The sequence below is a fragment of the Nycticebus coucang genome, chromosome 13 (genome assembly GCF_027406575.1).
Source record: "Nycticebus coucang isolate mNycCou1 chromosome 13, mNycCou1.pri, whole genome shotgun sequence".
Taxonomy (NCBI): domain Eukaryota; kingdom Metazoa; phylum Chordata; class Mammalia; order Primates; family Lorisidae; genus Nycticebus; species Nycticebus coucang.
This window is the reverse complement of record NC_069792.1, coordinates 2,403,989-2,425,020: the sequence shown is the minus strand read 5'-3', so window position 1 is coordinate 2,425,020 and position 21,032 is coordinate 2,403,989. Positions and strand designations below refer to the sequence as shown.

At 37.4% G+C, this 21,032-nt stretch overlaps 1 protein-coding gene across 3 annotated transcripts in view; it reads right to left on the bottom strand.

Moving 5' to 3' along the window:
* The window catches only part of SNTG1 (syntrophin gamma 1), a 703,177-nt gene that overhangs the window by 287,660 nt on the left and 394,485 nt on the right, over positions 1-21,032 (bottom strand). For all 3 annotated transcript variants that reach the window (XM_053558928.1, XM_053558930.1, XM_053558929.1), the window contains exon 3: positions 18,742-18,876. In XM_053558928.1, the coding sequence (XP_053414903.1) occupies positions 18,742-18,876 (135 nt within the window). The remainder of the gene's footprint in view (positions 1-18,741; positions 18,877-21,032) is intronic.

The following is a 21,032-nucleotide window of genomic DNA, read 5'->3' as shown; positions in this document are numbered from 1 at the left end:
AAACATGGGAAAATACAGTGTTTTATAATTCATGCTACAAAACCTATGCATGTTAACATTCCTCCATGCACAAAGAAAAAGGAAGTTAAAAGTGCACATGCATACACAAAAACTAATTTAAAATAAACAAATATTTAATAGAAATTTTTTTTGTTGTTGAGAAGGACATTGTAGTTTTTTAAGTAAATTAATCTCTGATTTACTGTTAAAGAAACAATATTGGAATTGAAGTCAGAGAACATATCAGTGACTCAAATATCCACCATTTAATATATTGTCGAATTTACTTAAGCCCTGCAGACCCCTGTTTCCAAATTTGCAAAATACTGATAAATAATATATTATAATGACTTTGTGTTGAGGATTAATAGTATTTGCAAAGGACCCTGGCATATAGTAGAAAATTAACATTGAAAAACACACACTTTATGGGGGCAAGACATGATTGCAAGAGGCACTTTACCTAACAATTGCAATCAGTGTAACCTGGCTTATTGTACCCTCAATGAATTCCCAACAATAAAAAAAAAAATTAAAAAAAAAAAAGAAAAACACACATGCACACACAAAATCTATTATTCTAGACAGGAATTCTTAAATAACCATCAGTTAAATATCTCATCAATATTTATCCACTTCACATTTAAATTTTTACACACTAGAGTAGCTGAGTTACAGACTCAGGGATAGGTATATCAGTGACCTTTATTCTTATGATAGACAGACAAGCAAACAACTTTGACGAGACTGCCCATCCAAATAAACTTTTTTGGATGATAGAAACTACTTCCTTTAATCCTTTTCTGTAAGGAGTACAATCTCAATTTCTTAAAATAGTATCAAAACCAACGGTACCGTCAGCAGAGACAATCCGTATCATGTGTCTTAAAATATAGAATTCAGTCAGAGCAAATACATTTTAGTTAGTAAATGGCATCATTTAAATTTTCTAGAACCTCTTCCATGGTTATCATTAGGCATGAGGACAGCCAGGTCAGTAGTAATGGTCAGTGGCCGGGAGTATACTGAAAAGAAGCTTTCATTCGGAACACTTCGCGTACCTGGGGCCTGACTGGTCTTTACTTTGAATTTCCTTACTCACTTCTCTACAAGTCTGCAGTCTGATCTTTGGTGGAGAAAATTTAGAACATGTTCCAAATCAAATTCAAAATTGCTGGCACAGAAAAGAGTTTGGAGAGACTTAAGAGTCAGCAGAAACTGCCCCAAATCTCCGAAACAGCACTTATTTTAACGTTTTTTAAATACCAGGGCACAGGGACACACATGCCCATCCCAGCCAGCACCTCTATCAGGGGTTGCTTTATTAGCTTACTGTGAAGAAAATAAGGAAAGGCGAACCAAACAAATTGTTTCATATTACATAACCAAAATCCTAAAATGGTGACTGCAAGCAGCATCAAAGGGCAATTAAGTGTTCTCAGTCTGGCCCCTATCTGATGTTCTCCCAGTGGTTTCAGTATTTCTGTCATGAGGTCCCCTCCACCTCTTCTTCTTCCCTCCTGCTCCCAAAATTATGGGGGAAAAAATGAGTGAGCTGTTTCAAGTGCTGACCTCATAAATCAGATGATACCTGAAAACTCATCTGAAATCGTGCTCAGTTGACACATCATGAGTGTCCTAAAGGATGTTGCCTGGTAACAAAGCACTGTCTTTTGGAGACCAAGGTATTGTCAGTTATTTTATTTTTAAAAACACAATTTCCAGAATGGTGTTCCTATACATTCATATATATATAAAATATTTTTTTCTTCATCTTCTTGCTTAAAAAATGCAAAGAATTGAGCCCCAGAATAATAATGTGAGACTTTATGAAGACATTTCACACTTAAATAATCAGCAACAATGTTATGAAAAAAGCTTGCTTTAAATAATTAGTATTCTTTCTAGAAAAATATAATTATTATCGTATCTTCTCTCTGGAATATGAACTAGATGTTACCACCCCCTCCAAATGTTGGCATCACGTAACCCAGCTATAGAAATTCTTAGAGATGCATGTGAAAGAGTTAGGAAGTAGTGGAAACAAGGCTTAAAGTAGAAAGATTATCAACTAGACAATCATTTGTACTGATTTTCTGTGATCAAAGCAAATGATGTGAGAAAACAGACAGGAAATGTCTTTAGCTGTGACCAAATTGGAGAAAGAAATAATAATGATGATTATAGCTTTTAATTATTAGAAGCTATCAAAGCACTTATAGCTCTCAAAGCACTTATGAATAGTGATTGAAAATGACTGTGCCCTGGACTTTTTCTTTTTTCTTTTTTTTTTTGAGACAGAGCCTCTAGATATTGCCCTGGGTAGAGTGCCGTGAAGTCACAGCTCACAGCAACCTCCAACTCCTGGGCTGAAGCGATTCTCTTGCCTCAGCCTCCCGAGTAGCTGGGACTACAGGTGCCCACCACAATACCTGGCTATTTTTTGATTGTAGTTGTCATTGTTTGGCAGGCCTGGGCCAGATTTGAACCCTCCAGCTCTGGTATATGTGGCTGGTGCCTTAGCCGCTTGAGCTACAGGCACCACCCTGGACTTTTTCTTATGATAGGTTTCTAAAAGTTGGCCTGGTCCTTGCTCACAGATCTGTATCAAACATTTATCATCAGGCCTACATCAAAGTTAGATATTAAGGTGTCAAATGAATAAAGCATTATTAAACATTTTTTTCTGAATAATCATCACAAGAGCTCACTGGCATAGGAAATGTTTTTCTAATTTAGAGATAAAAAACTGAACTATTTTTCTAATTTAGAGATAAAAAACTGAAATGTGAAACCCTGAGGTTAACATGGCTAAGATCTAACGTCTGATTGAAACCAAAGTTTCTCTGTTTTCTGCTTTCCTTTCTATTTCACCAGGTCTGAGATGAGATGAAGAACTAAGACAAAAAAGGAAAAAAATCCTGCCAAACTTATGATGCAAGTTAGTAAAAAAGGGGAAAAAATGTAAGAAACTTAGTGTTTCTTCTCTGGGACAAGGAGCGAGCAAAAATGTTCCTGCTCACCACCACGCCTCATCATCCTCATCATCCTTGAAGTTCCAGCAAGTGCAATAAGACAAGACTCTAAAAAAGTCTTATTGGCGAGGCTGAGGCAGGAGAATCGCCTAAGCCCAGGAGATGGAGGTTGCTGTGAGCTGTGTGACGCCACGGCACTCTACCGAGGGCAATAAAGTGAAACTCTGTCTTTAAAAAAAAAAAAAAAGTCTTATTGGCAAGAAAGCAAGAAAACTGTCTTTGTTCTACATAGAAAACCCCAACGAAACAACAGAAATCTGCACTAGAAGTAATTATAACAAGGTCCCAGAATACAAAGTTAATATGCAAAGGTCAACTAGTTTCCAGCAATGAGAAATTGTAATTAAAAGCACAACACAACTCATAATAGCACACACAAAAGGGGAAATATTTTGTTACAATTAAAATGAAATTATTATAGGATTTCTATATTAAAATTAAAAAGCCTGGAGAAAAACTCAAAGATGATCCAAAAAATGGAGAGATATTCCATATCATGGGTTGGAAGAATCAATATTTTCAAGATGTCAATTCCTTCCGAGTCATGGAATTAACGTGATCTCAGTAAAAATCCCAGCAAGTTATCTGTGTATATCAACAAATTGATTCTAAAATTTAAATGGAAAGCCATCGCAATACTGAAGAAGATGAAGAAAGTTGGAAGGTGCAGGATGCTTGACTCAGGACTTATTAAACAGTTCAGTGATCTAGAAAGCATGGTGTTTTAAAAGAGTAAGTTAATAGATCAATAGAAAATGCCATGAAGGCTATGTTAACAAGCTTGATGAAAATATTTCAAATTGTATATAAAACTAGTACATTGTACCCCATGATTGTATTAATGTACACAGCTATGATTTAATAAAAAATTGAAATAAATAAACAGAACAGAGAGCAAAAAAAAATTGAAGTAATAATAACAAAAAATAGACTCAACTGATCTTTGACTGCAAAACAAGAGTAAATTAACAGCAAAAAGAAAAAATGGTCTTTCCAATAAAAGAAGCAATTTGACATCAATATGAGAAAAAAATCTAGACATAAATGTTACACTCATCACAAAAATTATCACAAAACAGGTCATGGACCTAAATATATAAATGCAATATGATAAAACTGCTAGAAGAGAATGTATCCATGCAAGTCTGGATTTGGCAATAAGTTTTTAGATACAAGCCCAAAAGCATAGTCTGCAAAAAAAAATGTGATAATTCAGGATATATTAAAATTAAAGACTTCTGCTTTGCAAAAAAATACTGTTAAGAGAATGAAAAGCCATAAACTGGAGGAAAATATTTGTAAATATTCACATATCTGGTAAAGGATTTATATCCAAAATATACAAAAAACTGATAATACTCAGTAAGAATACAAATAGCCCAATTTAAAAATGGTCAAACTATTGAACAAACACTGTATCAGAAAAGACATACCAATGGGAAGTGAGCATAAGGGGAGATGTATGCTGACAAGAATCGGGCTCAGGGGTGATTCTCAGTCCTTGTTGGTGAGTTTGCCAGTTCCTCCCAAAGCTAATCTAGCCTTAGCATATGATCAATGGTTGCATTCCTAGGTATTTACCCAATGAATTTGAAACTATATGTTTATACAGAGACCTGTCTGCAGGTGTATCCATTGCCGTCTGTGACTGCAGGTGACAAACCAAGATGCTGTTGAATAGGAGAACGGATGAACAAACTGTGACGGATCTATAGCGGGAACCACAGAGGAAAATGGGCTACCACGCTGCCAAAAAGACATGGAGATGATGTGCCAACGTAGGATTGTCTATTGCAACAAAAGTGCAACTTTGGTGTTGTTGACAGTATGGGAGGCTGTGAATGTGTGTGGTGGGGGGAGCTACTGGAGCAATCTCTTTACCTTCCTTTCAACTATTCTGTGAAGCTAGAACTGCTCTAATGCAATAAAGTCTTAAAGAAACCTCAAAGGTAGGTGAAAACAACCAGTCTGAAAAGGCTTCATATTCTGATTACTTTTATATGACATTCTGGAAAGATAAAACTATAGAGAAAGTAAAACACTTAATAACTTCCAGGACTTCGGGGGAGGAGAAAAAGTGGAATGGGCAAAGCACAGGGGAGTTTTAGGGCAATGAAACTCTTCTATATGAAATTATAATAGTTACATGATGTATTGTCAAAACCCATTGGACTTGAGAGAACAGATAATAAATCTTAACAGGTGCAAACTCTTAAAGATCATTTAGATTAAAGGAAGAAATGCAGCTTGTGGGAGGACAATTGAATCGTTACAAATACGTTTCCAGATCAGTGTGGAGGGAGGAGGAAGTGTTGACCTGAGTAACTGTGAAATGGAACAGAGTTTGTAAGGACAGACAGAGTCCCCGGGATAAGAGCTGAAGGAGCTGCCCAGGGCAGCGTGTCTAGTCCGTGACGTTGCTTTCCAGGAAGAGTAAAGGTAACACCTCGAGTGCTGCTACACATTTATTCTCAAATTAGATAAGTAAGTGGATGGTTTGTGGGGTGGGGGAGCCAGCTTTTAACCGTCTAACCATTGAGAAATTTGTACATTAGCAAGAGGAGAAGGCTAGATTGTTCTCTGGGGTAATAAAAAATAGTCGGAAACATTAATATAATCTCATCTTTGCTTCATATGGACACTGATGACTCTGTATAAAAATATAGACACATGAATATACACAGCCTTTTTTTAAACAATAGTTTTATTGAGATATAATCCATATACCATGAAATCCACTCACTTAAAGTATACAGTTCAATGTCTTTGAGTATAGAGTTGTACATCACCACAATCAGTTTTGGAATTCACTACACACTGCTCCAAAAAGCAACCCCACACCTGTCAGCCAGCATCCATCACCCCAAGTGTAGGCAGTCATCCGCCCAATGGCTGTCACTACAGACGTGCACATCAAGGACATTTCACATATGGAGTCAGGCCATCTGTGGTCCTCTGAGTCCAGCTTGTTAATATGTTTTCAAGGTTATTTATGTGTGTATCAATATGTATTTTTAAATCGTCAAATAACACTCCACTGCGTGGGTATACCTTGGTATATTTATCCATCCCTTCACTGATGTACACCTGAGTTGTTTCTACTCTTTGGCTGTTATGAATAAAGTTGCTCTGAATATCTGTGTACAAATATTTTTTGTGGACATATGTGTTTATTTCTCTTGAATATATATATATATATATATATATACACACCAAGGAGTGAAACCTGCAATTGTCAGACTGTTTGCCCATGTGGTTCTGCCACTTTATACTTCCACCAACAGTGTGTATTTCAGTTTTTCTGGATCCTTATTAAACCTCATCATCTGTCTTTTTGGTAACACCTATCTCAACAGATACACAGCTATAATTTATTGAAGTATAGTTTTAATAAGCATTTCTTCGATGGCATTTTTTCATTCGCTTATTGACCACCAATATATCTTCTTTAGAGAAACACCTGTTCAAATTATTTGCTCCTTTTTGATTGCTCATTTTGTTATTGAGTTATAAGAGTTTTTTTGTTACTTATTCTAGATACAAAGGTCATATTAAATCTACAATTTGCAAAAATATTCTCCTATTTTATGTGGTATCTTTGTACATTATTGATGTGTTCTTTGAATTGCAAAACTTTTTAACTTTGATGATCTGTTTTTATTTTTGTTGACTGCACTTCGGTGTCACGTATATAAAGCCTTTGCCTAATACATGACAACACGTATGTTTTCTTCTAGGAGGTTTAGCTCTTATATTTAGATTTTCAATTCATTTAGAATTAATTTTTGTATCTGTTGTGAAGGTGTACAAATTCTTTAGTATGCATGTAAATATCCAGTTGGCCCAGTGCTATTTGGTGAAGAGACAGCTCTTTCCCTCACTGGTTTTGGCATTTTTGCTGAAAATCAACTGACTATAAATTTGAGAGTTTATATCTGAACTCTCAATTCTATTCTATTCATCTGTATGTCTATCCTTATGTCAATACCGTGCTGTCTAGATAACTTTCTATTCATAGTAAGTTTTGAATTCATAAAACGTGAACCTTCAAACTTTTTTCTTCCTTCTGTTTTACAACATGAAATACTTAATTAAGTCAAAAACAAATAAATATCTCAGGAAAACAGACAGTAAATATCCTTACATTTGGCTTTTCTAAGTTCCTTGAATATTCACATGAATTTTAGGATCAGCTTATTTATTCCTGAGCTTTTGATGATCAGGTTGGGGATTATTATTATTATGTTAATAATATCGAGTCTTTTAATCCATGAAAATACTATGTCTTTCAATCTATTTGTCTTCTTTAGTGTCTTTCCCTCATTTGTTTTAATTTTTCAGAGTATATGTTTTACATTTTTGTTAAATTTATTCCTAAGTATTTTATCTTTTTATTCCATTTTAAATAAACAATGTCCCTTAAAATTTAGCAGTCCTTGGTCATAAGAAAGTAAAAGCATTCCTTTAGGGACAGCTTACGCGTTAAACTCACCTCCCTAGATTGTTTTACAAAAACCTAAGTAATTAAGGAGAATAAATTACATAAAACACATCTCTCTTGTATATTTTTTTAGAGATCACCTTTCTAGCAATTCTGGGTAGCTCACTTCATCCCTTTGGTCTGTTTCCTGGTCAAGTTCCACGGCTATTGCTTTTCTTGCTACAGGTGTAGTGAAGAGAAAAGGGTTGGCCTTTTCCAGAGCCCACGGAAGACGCCTCTGCAGCCAGTTCTTCACAGCTGACTTGATTGGTGTTTAGACAATGGGACTATAGGAAATTTAAATATTCTTTGTTCAGCGTTGAGGAGGGCTAAGAATTGCATAATTCCACTTCTGTTTTCCTCACCCTTAAAGAAAAACTGGACTGTTAAAGTCTTTATAGAGAGCCTCTGTAACGTAATGAGAGGCACAGGAGGCTAAACACCTTCCCCATCTCAGGGAGTGGCGGCTCCTCCCTCCCTTCTCCCGTCTCATATTCCTTAATTCTTACTGAGATGATAACGGCTCTGAGCAGTCCTGTATTAAACATTGCAAGTTCCTTGTGTCTAATCTACTGTTTCCCTAAATGAAAACTAGGCCATGGGACCACTAATTGATTTAGACCAATACATATAAAAGGCTTTGTGAAAGGAAGACTCACTACTTTTAATCAGCAAATGAATTGTGTTTGAATATATTGTCCCCCAAGCCCTCAAGGCATAGTGTAGGAAGAACACTTGAATATTTGTCCTAGAATATGCTTAAATTATTATGTGAAAATGTAATTGGATATTTATATTAGTTTCTATTATTTCATTTAAAAGTGTGTCTATAATAACCTATTTTCAAACTAGATCCATATCATTTATAAATATTGATATTAATAATAATCATTGTGCTTGTATTTCTGCAATGTGCAATATTTTATTTAGTGGCATCTAAACTTAGATTATTGTTAATTAATAATTGTTGTAGTCACTCTTGTCCTAAAGCTGATATAGGGGGGAATTGTAGTTACATTAATCCTAACCCTTGATTTTTGCGCTTAGTGAGCTCTTTATTGTGATTGGCAAATTTCATATAGACTCTTTCTTTATATGTGTAGAGGTATCTGTGTTTGTGTGTATTGTACATCCCACGATATCTGTGCAAGGTTTGTTCCAAGACCCCCTTCAAATACCAAAATCTTTAGAAATCTAAGTTCTTTATTCACATTTACGATGGAGCAGGGTTTGCATATAACCTACCGACATCTCTCTGCGTACTTTCAATTATTTCTAGATTACCTGTCATACTTAGTACAATGTAAATGCGATGCAAATAATGGTTATACTATCTAGTTTTAAAATTTGTATTATATTTTGTCGTCTTTTTTCCTTACTTTTTTGAGTTTGCAGGACTGGAAGTTTCCCTGGCTGTCAGTGAGTGAGTGGTGAGTAACTATGAAGACTTTATAAACACTGGACTCTGGCTATGCTAAATTTATTTTTAAAAATGTTCTTTCTTCTGTAATAATTAAACTTTGCTTCTTGTAACTTTTTTACTTTATAAACTAAATATTTTTCAACTTTTGACTTTTAGGAATAACATAACTTAAAACACAAACACTGTACAGATGTAAAAAGATAATTTCCTTTTTAATATCCTTATTCTCTAAGCTGTTTCTTTTTTTTTTTTTTTTTTTTTAGTTTTTAGGCTTTTTTCTTGGAAGCTAAGACACAAACCCACACATTAGCCTGGGCCTGCGCGGAGCCAATCAGTGTGTCACCAGGTCGCAGGCACATTTCAGCTCCATTATAATGTCGTGGGGCCACCTTTACATGTGCTCCTATCTTATCCTTGACCAAAATGTTGTTATCTGGTGCATAACTGTACACATGCACATGAATATAAGTGTATGAGCATATATACATATATGTATATGCTTTTATACACAGATAGTACATATACGTGTATAAAATATGTGTGTGTGCTTGCTTTTCTAGCTGAGAGGGCCTAACAGAAATGACTACTCAGAATACATATTTTTCAGTGATAAATAGATTGGATCTATACATTTTTACTTAAAAACATTAGTGCCTGGGGCAGTGCCTATGGCTCCAAGGAGTAGGGCGCTGGCCCCACATGCTAGAGGTGGCAGGTTCAAACCCAGCCCTGGCCCCCGCTAAAAAAAAACTGCAAAAAAAAAAATTAGTACCTTATGTGTTAGTTTACATTTTCTGTATTACCAATGAGAATAAGTGAAATTACTCTGCTATTTATTTATTTTTTTTTAGTTTGCAGATCCCTTTATTTATTTATTTATTTTTTTCAGATTTGTCCTCTGTTCTCTAGGAGGTGAACGGTCGCTTCCCACTCCTGTTTGGGCTGTGCATAGCGATGTCCCTTCAGAGAGTTCAGCAGGCAGCCTGGGGAGTGGGGAGACTAACCACAGAGTGGAAAGCCCGCCTGGTGCTGACTGATCTGGGTGATCAGGGCCGATCACACTGCCTTTTAGCATGATGTGACCAAATTGGCAGTTTAGTTCTGTTATCTTCCTTCCAGAAACATAACTTCATTTTTACCATGAGAAAAGCATAAGAAAAAAATAGAGGGGCACCTTAATAACACCTAACCATTACTCCTCAAATCTGGAGCAGTAAAATGATCAAACACGACGAAGACTGTGAAACTATCACAACCAAGAGGTGCCTGAGGAGGGGTGAGGACCAGAGGCAGTGTGGTGTCCTGGACGAGACGCTGGGCAGCAGGTGTGAACGGAGGGGAGCTGCACACACGGAGGGCTTCAGCCAAAAGTTACCCAGCGGAACATGTCCATTCCCTATAACTAACTTACCATACTAATGTAAGGTGTTAGCAATAGGGGAGCCTGGTGTGTGCTTATCTTTGCCATTTTTTTTTTTTTATAAATATAAAACTACTCTAAAAAATAAAATGTGTTTTTTGGGTGGCTCCTGTGGCTCAAAGGAGTAGGGCACTGGCCCATATGCTGGAGGTGGCAGGTTTGCCAAAAACTGCAAAAAAAAAAAAAAAGTGTTTTCTAATGGGGGAGGTTAAATTTAGTGAAGACTTTCTACAGGCCAGACACTATGTTAGATGTTTGTAAATGCACTTGAGTCACAGAAGAATAGAAAATGACAGCTGGGCTTAAAGGCCTGGTCCCATGCTCTCCCTCCCAGCCTGGAATAAAGGCCTGGTTCCATGCTCTCCCTCACAGCCTGGATTAAAGGCCTGGTCCCGTGCTCTCCCTCCCAGCTAGCTCACTCTGATGCTCCTGCTGTGTCCCTGAGATGGTCTCTCGGGCCCAAAGGTCCCTCTCATTTTTATCAATAGAATCAGAGTGACATTGATTTCATGTAATTAAGCTTTTCCTTCATATTTTTGTCTCTATTAAAGTCGTGCCTGTATATAATGTCACAATTCTAATGGTCCTACAAGTTCATGTATCAACAACCCAAACATCTCCTTCTGCACTTTACTCAGACTCCGCTGCCCAGTTGCGGCTCTTTCCCCATTTTTCTTGGACTATTTCTTTGTATGATTCATCTCACATTTCTAAATAATATGCTTATTTTGTGATTTCTTGATCTCCCCTGGTAAGATAAGATCTGTACTACAAAAGAGATCGATTCATCATAAATGATGCCGCCTCCCTCCACACACACACTTCTGATACCATTTTTTTACCTCCCCCCTGATTATCTAATAAACCTATCACCAATAAGTGCACTTGTGATTTAGATGCAATCTGTCTCCTGATCACATTTTCACAGCTTCAGAGTCAGACCCTGCATCAGGACACACCTCTGTGAGGGCCGGTACAAACTCCAAGGTTAAAAGTAGATATTATGTTCTCTTAAGGTTGCCTCCAGGAAATGATGGTTTCACCAGTGGAATTGCTAATTGCGTGTTTTCTCCCGCAAGGAAAACTGGAGGGAGTCGTTCTGTTGATTTGAAGTGTAACACTGCCTGTTAGAGCTCCGTGGCAGCTCTGACTGTACTGAACTTATCTGTCTGCTGGTTCTGCCATGTTTGGAATTTAATCTCCTGGATTTTCTTATCTTTTACTAGAGACACCTTTGAGAATGATGCGTCTATGGGGAAATAGATTGCAATCTTGTTTGCTCTTAGCCCCATTTGCCTTCTAAAAATATTTTGTTGATATTTAAAACTAGCGTAGACTAAATTAGATTCTCCTTCAGGACACGGTGAAGGAGATAGTATCACCAGCGCAGCCAGAGGTGTCTCGGATTTAGAGGGGCAAATCAGTCAGAAGGGTGACAGGCACTGAATGCTTGATTTCCAAGCGCCACGGGAGGATGGCGGCTTTCTTTCATGTGAACTGAAGCTTTAACGCATCTATCTGACAAGAGCCATGCATTGCTCTGATCAGCTGTCACTCTGCTCTCTGCATCCACAGATCTTGAATAACTGCTGTCTATGGTTTGTTACTGTTTTCAAATTATCACAGATGGAACAGGTTTTATCTGATATGAAATCAATGCTAAAACTTCAACTGTATAATCTCTGACTAAATCATGGAATGTTCCTCAAAGTAGCTAATAGAAGGTCCTGGGGAAAACTTCAGGATTTTGTTGGCAGAAATGCATTGGCTACTTTAGTTTTTACTCTCTGGCTGTCTCTGGTCAATGAAAACGTTTGCTCACTTTGTGAATGATCAATGGAGTGGAGGTGTGGGCAAAGGGCCACCACTCCCCAGGCCCCAGAATTGTAGACCCACTAGGAGTGTGTATTCTCCTCCTGAAAAGTCACAGGCATTGGACTTCTCATCTGTGACAGTGGCCACAGAGGCTATACCCAGCAACGGCCTTGGAAGCCCACCGTTCCTGCCAGTGTGCCTTCATGTCTGTCTGCCTATTGGGTATTGGACTTGTGTGGGGCTTGGTACACCTTTCTTTTGGTCAATTACTCTCTTTTCAAGTGAAATTGTTTATCCAATGTCTGTTGGATAAATAATTTAATTTTGATTTTATAGCTTTGTAGATGGAAAAAACTTGCCTTGAATCTCAGATGAGACATTGGACTTTGGATTTTTGAGTTGATGCTGGAATAAGTGAAGACTTTGGGGAGTAGTGGGAAGAAGTCGGTATATTTTGTAAAGTGAGAAGGATATATGTTTGGGGGCACCAGTTTGGATGTTGTCCCCTTTAAATCTCATGTTGAAATGTGATCACCCCTTTAGGAGGTGGAGCCTGAAGGGAGGTGTTTGAATCAGAGAGGGGAATCCTTCATGAACAGATGAATGTACCTGGCAGAGGGTGGTAGTGAGTTAGTGTTTGCTCTATTAGATCCAAAGAGCTTGCCCCTTGCTTTCACTCTCTGGTTGTGTGACCTCCGCACCCTCCAGATGCCCTTCACCAATGCAGATGCTGGTGCTGGGTTCCTTATATGGCCTGCGAAACTGTGAGCCAAATTAACCCCTTATCTTTATAAATTACAGGTATTCCTTTATAGCAACAGAAACAAGAAGAACAACAACAAAAGGACTAAGACACACCGTAAGGATTTTTTCTCTCCAATCCAGAACAAGACAACAATGCCCACTTTTATAACTTCTATTCAACATGGTATTAAAAGTTCTAGCTAATAATTATCCAAGAAAAAGACATAGAATGCATCCAAATTGTAAATGAAAAGGAAAATTATCTTTCATTATGGATGACAGGATCTTATGTAGAAAACACTAAGTCTTCACAGAAAACTATTAGAACTAATAAATTCAGCACAGCAGCAGGATAGAAAATGAACATGCAAAACTTCAGTTACTTTTCTATACGCTAGCAATGAACGTCTAAAAACAAAATTAGGTGAACAATTCCTTAACAATTTTATCAAAAGGAATAAAATAGTAAGGAATTAACTGAGGAGTTGAAATAATTTATGTACCCAAAGCAATAAAATATTAATCAAAGAAATTAAAGAATATAAATAAATGGAAAAACATCCCATATTCATGGCTCAGAAGGCTTCATATTTTTATAAATGTCCATAATATCCAAAGCAATTTATAGATTAAATGCAGTTTTTAGTAAAACACCTATGACTACTTTTTCTCAAAAATAAAAAAAAATCCATTCTAAATCTTCGAGGACCCCCAATCATCCTAAACTATCTTTTTTTCTCTGTCCATTGTTATTTCAAAATATTAAGGAGGTACAAATATTTTTGTTACATAGATACCTTGTATAAGAAATGCTTAAGTCAGGCTTTTTGGTGTGCAGAATAGTGTTCATTATACCCAACAGGTGAGTTTCCACCTCTCAACCCCTCCCAATGCCTTTTTCACATCTTGGTGCCCATGTCTGTCCATCATTTAACTCCCCATTATTAGAGAGGACATGTGTGCTTGTGTTTTCATTCCTAAGATACTTGCTAAGGAGAATGGTCTCTAGTTTCATCCAAGTTGCTGCAAAAGACATTATTTCATTTTCTTAATGGCTGAACAATACTCCATGGTACGGAATGGTACTACATTTTGATAATCCACTCACAAATTGCTAGACATTTAGGCTGATTCCACATCTGCAATTGTTAATCATGCTGCAATAAACTGAGTATAGGTATCTTTTTGATAAAAATGAGTTATTTTCCTTTGGATATAAACTTAATATTGAAATTTCTGGATTGAATGGTAAGTTTACATTTATATCTTTGAGGACTCTTCATATTATTTTCCATAGAGGTTGTACTAATTTGTAGTCCAACAGTGCATACGCACTCCTTTCTTTCGGCATCTATTGTTTTTTGACCATTTTGATAGGGGTAAGATAGAATCTCATTGTGACTTTAAATAGAATTTCTCTGATGACTTGTGATGTTGAGAATTTTTTCATAAATTTGTTTGTCATTTGTCTATATTCTTTTGAAAACTTTCTGTTCATGTCTTTTGCCCACTTTTTAGTGGGATTTTTTTTCTGAATTGTTGAAGTTCTTTTTAGATTAAAAATTGTTAGCCATTTATCAAATCTATAGTTTGCAAATTCTTTCTCCCATTCTGTAGGTTGTCTATGAGCTCTGTTGATTATTTCCTTTGCTATGCAAGTGCTATTTTAATCCCACATATTTTTGTTATTGCTACATTTGCCTTTTGGTTCTTAATCATAAATTCTTTGCCTAGGTTAATGTCTAGAATTTTCGTCTAGAATTTCTATGTTTTCATGTCTTGCATTTAGGTCTTTTATCCATCTTGAATTAATTTTTGCATATAGCAAGAGATATGGGTCCCCTTTCATTCTCCTGCATGTGGCTGTCCAGTTTTCCCAGCACCATGTATTGAAAAAGGCTTCCTCTCCCTGGTGAATGCTGCTGTCTGCTCTGTTGAAGATCAGTTGGTTACAGGTGTATGGCTTCCATTATGGGTTCTTTATTCTGTTCTGTTGGTTATGTCTCCATTTAATACCTGTACCATGATGTTTTGGTGACTACAACATTGTAGCATAACTTGAAGTTAGGTAACACAATACCTCCAGATTTGATATTTTTTTTGCTCATGATTATTTTGGCTACTCAGCCTCTGTTTCGGTTCCAGATAAGGCATAGAATCATTTTTTCTAGATCTGTGAAATACAACATTAGTATTTTGACAGGGATTGTGTTCACTCTGTAAATCATTTCTGGAAGTACGGACAAGTCAACGATGTTGATTCAGTCAACTTATGAGCAGGAGATGGTTTTCTGTTTCATTATTTTTTAGTTCTCCTGGTAGAGATCATTCACCCTCTTGGTTAAGTACATTCCAAGGTATTTTCTTTTCCTTTCAGCTATTGTAAATGGTATTGACTCTCAACTTGACTATCATTAGTATAATACGTAGAGATGGTACTGACTTTGTGAACATGAATTTTGTAATGTAAGACTTTGGTGATTTTACTCATTAATTCTAAGAGTGTTTCCTGGAGTCTTTAGAGTGTTCTGGATACAAAATCATATAATCAGCAAACAGGAATAGTTTGATCTCCACTTTCCGTCTTTGTATGCTCTTTATTTCTTTCTCTTGCCTGATTGCTCTGGCCAGGACTTCCAGACTATATGAATAGAAGTGGTAACAATGGGAACCCTTGTATAAAATTGTAAAGAATAAAGCTGGATCACACACTTTTTCATTTCAAAACTTGCTATAAGGCTATATTAAAAACAAAAAATAATCAACAGGGGAATGAAAATGAAAACCCCAGGGAGATTCAACCTCAGACCCATTTGGATAGCTATGATCAAAACACGGAAAACAAAATGTTTGGGATGGATCTGGAGAAATGGAGCCTTAGGTGTCGCTTGTTGGAATGTAAAGCAGTATAAGTATCGTGGAAAACGGTATGGTGGGTCATCAAAAAAGTTAAACAAAAAATTGTCATTTCATCTAGCAATTCCATTTCTGGGATAGTCACAAAAGAATTCAAAGTGGGGGCTCAAACAGATATTTGTCCACCCATAGTTAGGCAGTATTTTTCATAGAAGCCAAAAGGTAGAAACAACCCAAGTGTTGATTATCAGGTGACTGGATAAATAATATGTGGCATATGCATAAAATGGAACGTCATTTGGCCTTAAAAAAGAATAAAATTATGATGCACCTTTCAACAATGATGAATCTCGAAGACATTATACTTTTGAAATAAGCCAGACACAAAAGGCCAAGTTTCATATGATCCACTTCCATGAGTTACCCAGGATATCAATACACAGAGACAGACAGTAGGACAGCTATTACCAGCAGCCAGGAGGAGAGCGGCGTGAGGAGCACTGTGCAGTGTGCACAGACGTTCACTGTGGAGGTGGGAATTCTGCAAGTGGGCAGTGGTGACAGCTGCATGACACTATGAACACACTCAATGGCACTGCACTGCACACTTAAAAATAGTCAAAATGGTAAATTTATATCACACCACAATTAAAAAAAACTCAATTGACCACAAACATGAGTCTCTTTTTCAGCTACCTGTAATATTCCATAGCTTCAATGCCAGCATTTATGACGTAACATGATGTTTACTACTGAGTCTTCTAGTCAGCTCTGAAATTAGGGAGGATAAGACCTCCAATGTTATTTTTCTCATTCAAGGTTGTTTTAGCTACTATAAGTCTGTAGTGCTTCCATAAAAATTTTAGTCTCAACTTGTAGATACCTAAAAACACATTTTGAGGTTTCAACTGTGTTGGAATATTTGAGAGGGTGTGATAATTAATCAATACTTAGCTTTCAATTTAATCACAATCTGTGGGTCCATTTTCTCATTTCATTTCCTTCATCGCAGTTTTCTGATGGGTAGAGGTCATGCACATCTTTTGTTAAATTTACTCCTGTGTTATCTTTTTGATGTGTTGTGAATTGCATTTTATTTCATTTTTCTTGTTTCTTGTTGCTACTTAAAGAAACAAAATTAACTTGGGATAGTGTCCTTACTCCAGCAACCTTGCTAAATTTTTTTTTTTTATGTTACTCTATTTTGGGCAGATTTCTTAGGATTGTCTCTGTATTCCATCATGAAATCTATAAATAAAGCAGTCTCACCTCTTCCTCTATAATTGTCATGTTGCTTATATTGACTCTCAGAGTTGTTGCCCCAGCGAGAACATCAAGAGCAATACTGAAGAGATGTGAGCTGAGGTGTGGTCCTTGAAGTCCTCTGAATCTCGGACAGAATGTTGACTGTTAGCCGTCATGATCCCGGCACGTGCTCATCAGACGCCTGTCATCTGATGGAGTAACTTCCCTTCCTCCTTTTCCTATTTATTGGAAGTGTTTCTTATAAATGGGTGTTGAATTTTCTCAATGTGTTTTTGCATTTCTTGACATTAGCTTAGGATGTCTCCTTAATTCTCTCTGAGTCCTTTCCAGCATTCTAAGCGTTATTCAAATGCACAATTATGTATATTAACTATTTTGACTACAAAATTTATAGTTAATAGCATTATTTCACTGTTGAAGTTCTGTATTTTACTGATCTGGGACCTGTGTGATATATTTATCCTAGAGGGTTATATGATTCATACCTCTTCTCTATTATTAACCAAAGGGAAGAAAGGGCAAGCCCACGGGAACAGTTTAATCAGCCTTGACATCCAGGCCCATGATTCAGGATGATTAAATGGTCTGTGACAAAAGCATAGTTAACAGTCTGCAAAATGTCCTTTATTTTACTTAGCAAAGGCCTATTGATTTAGGACCTTATGTGACTCCCATAGGGTGTTAGTAAGAAGGGATGTGAAAACTCAAGTTCAGCATTATTCACCACTAACAAAACACTTCAAGGTAAGTGTGTTAATAGGTACAAATTAAATCTTCATGCTAAATAGCTACAGATGTCTGGGGAAACTGGAGTGCAGACCATTTGATGCTTTCTATAATTTTCTTTTGAGATCACATATGGCAACACTGTTAAGATGATGCCTTTAATGATATTACACAGTAAACGATAAACTCCAGAATCTGTTTTGTTTTATAATAATATGTTCTTGCTGAATAAAAACTGATCCTGCTGAAGAGGCCTCCCCCAGTAGCTCTGCTTTGCCACAGCAGGCACAGCAGGCAGTTTTGGTGATAATCTGTGGCTGGATTATCAGCAGCACAGGGCATCCGTGGGTTGGCATATCGGAGAGAAGAACTCACTTAGGCAAAATTCTATTAAGGAAGTCACAGAATCATTCAGGCATCAGCCCAGGGGGAAATCATTCACATGGAGCTCAGTGACGGCGGCTGCCTGAAGCCTCCTGCTTCACTGATTCTGAAGGACGGCTCCCACCATTGGGTCACCTCCAAAAGTTCAAGGTGATCCAAGACAAGACCAGGTCAGGAGCCACTGCCATGCCCAGTTCTTATTAGCCTTCAGTATGAAAAGACAGAACGCACATGTTATGATCAGAAAACAGCCGGGTCACACGCTTCGCATAACGACATCTGGGAACCAAGCTGGGGATGGGCCCTAAATGTGCTCATCTAGGAATCCTGCTTACTTAACGATGTGAACAAAAATTGCACACAGCGCCATTGATTTTGTTCTGAAAATAAAATGAAAGCATATTAAGAGTTTTCTGTGAATGTGATTTTTTTTTTTTTTGCAGTTTTTGTCAGGGGCTGGGTTTGAACCCACCACCTCCGGCATATGGGGCTGGCGCCCTACTCCTTTGAGCCACAGGCGCCGCCCTGAATGTGAATTTTTATTAAGAGAAAACAAAAGCAGAAAATTTCAACAGAAGGAATAGCTACTTACACCAGAATAGAAAGGCCCACCAGACACGCATATCACATCCTGTTCCTGGATCATCAGAATGTCTTTGGCTAGGTGCAGCCTGACTTTGAAAGGCTCCTGATTACCATCCTGCAGCAAACATATCCCTGTCTTTGTCTTCAGACAAAAAAAAAAAAAAGGAAAACAGAGGAAAAAAAACATTTAGTTTATAGATGATAATTTCACAGCCTATTTACAGTAAAACATGATGAGTAACATTTGAGAGCTGGAAACAACATATTCTGATGAGCTTGAAATGTAATACTTAACATAGGTGCAGAGAAAAAGAATAACTATTTCCTGTAAAGCAGACTTCCAGAGAACAGTGTCTGTGTCCAAAGTCCACACTAAGATTTGGAAGGTGAAGATTGTGGCCTATGTACTATATTTCAAGAATAATAACATCTTTTATAATACTTAAAATCCAAATATATAAAGCTAATAGGTTTATTGAGATATAATTCACATTATATAATTCAATCCATTAAAGTGTACAATTCTCAATTTTTAGTATTTTTAGAGTTGTTCAACAATGTTATGATCAAGTTTAGAAAATTTTTTTCACTCTAAAAATAAACCATATACCCCCCATTTTTCCATCCCTTCCTCCGCCACCCAGCCTACTCCAAACCCACTTCGTCCTCATGTCTAGCTGCTCAAACACCAACATACACACATAGGCATGAACGCATGCACATACATGTGTGCACACGCGCACACGAGCACACACGCAGGTACATAGGCACATACCTACATACTTAGTACCTAGGAGAAAATGAGGGTGAGGAGGCAAACTCTCTAAAACTCAGTCAGTTAAATACAGCATCCAGTTAAAGGTCCAAGGTTTTTGATTCCTAATCAGGTGATTTTGCTTCAGATATTTTTGGGAATTGTGAAAACAGACTACAAACATTTCTGAACTTGGCTCAGTGCCCATAGCTCAGCCAGTAGGGCGCCGGCCACATACACAGACGCTGGGTTCGAGCCTGGCTGGGGCCTGCTAAACAACAATAACAACTGCCATCAAAAAATATCCGGGCATTGTGGCGGGCATCTATAGTCCCAGCTACTTAGGAGGCTGAGGCAAGAGAATCGCTTAAGCCCAACAGTTTCAGGTTGCTGTGAGCTATGATGCCACAGCACTCTACTGAGGGTGACATAGTGAGACTATGTCTCAAAAAAAATAATAACAATTTCTGAACTTGTACTACATAACTTTAAACTGGCATCTTGTCACTGAAGTCCACAAGTGTTGTCACTCTCAAAACATATTGATATCATAGTATTTATCCAGACAAGTATGAATAGCTTCCCCAGCAAGTGCACTTCACATTTCCATTTGTCACAGATAGAAAAGGAAATATTCTTTGATGTATAATATAGTCTTTGGCTCTTATTCTGCGCCAAAACGTTAACAGTAAAAATGACTACTTTGGAAATGACATTGTTACTTGATAATTATCGAGCCAGTCATCTCAATGGACAAGTACATAGAGACACATGTGTGCAACCTCTGTACATTGACCACCCAAGGGACTGTCAACATGAGGAGATGGTCAACATGAGGACAAGGCCTACCTGACCGATACGTGCATGTGGTGTGTGTCCAGTTTATGAAAGTTAGGTGAAATTAAGGAGGTGGTCAGTGTAGGTTGGTGGTCAGCTATGGAGGCTCTCCTGTATTTATCTTTAGTGCTTATTTATTTAAATTGATGCATAGTAATTTACATATTCATGAAGTACAGTGCGATAGTGGCATGCATGTGTACATTGTGTGTATTCATCACCCTAAACATCTACCATTTCTTTGTTATGGGAACATTCAAACTCTTCTAGCTATTTTTGACAGGCAATGCATTACCGCCAGCTACAGTGACCTTACCATGTAATGGGACACCAGGACGTGTTCCTCCCACCTAGCCGCAACGTTGTACCTGTCAACCACCCTCTCCCAACCTCCCCTCCCACCTTTCTCCTCCAGGTCTGGGAAGCACTCTTCTACACTCAACTTCCACACCATTGACCATAAACAAAATGCAGACACAGCATCTCACGCCATTGAGAATGGCTGTTATGGGAAAGGCAAAGAATAACAAACACTGGCGAGCACAGGGAGAAAGGAGAGCGCTCACACACTGTTGGTGGGAATGTAAATTATACAATCATGGTGAAAACAGATGGAGGTTCAGATTGTATATGAAACCAGCACATTGTACCCCTTGATTGCACTTATGTACACAGCTATGATTTAACAATAAAAAAAATGGAGTTTC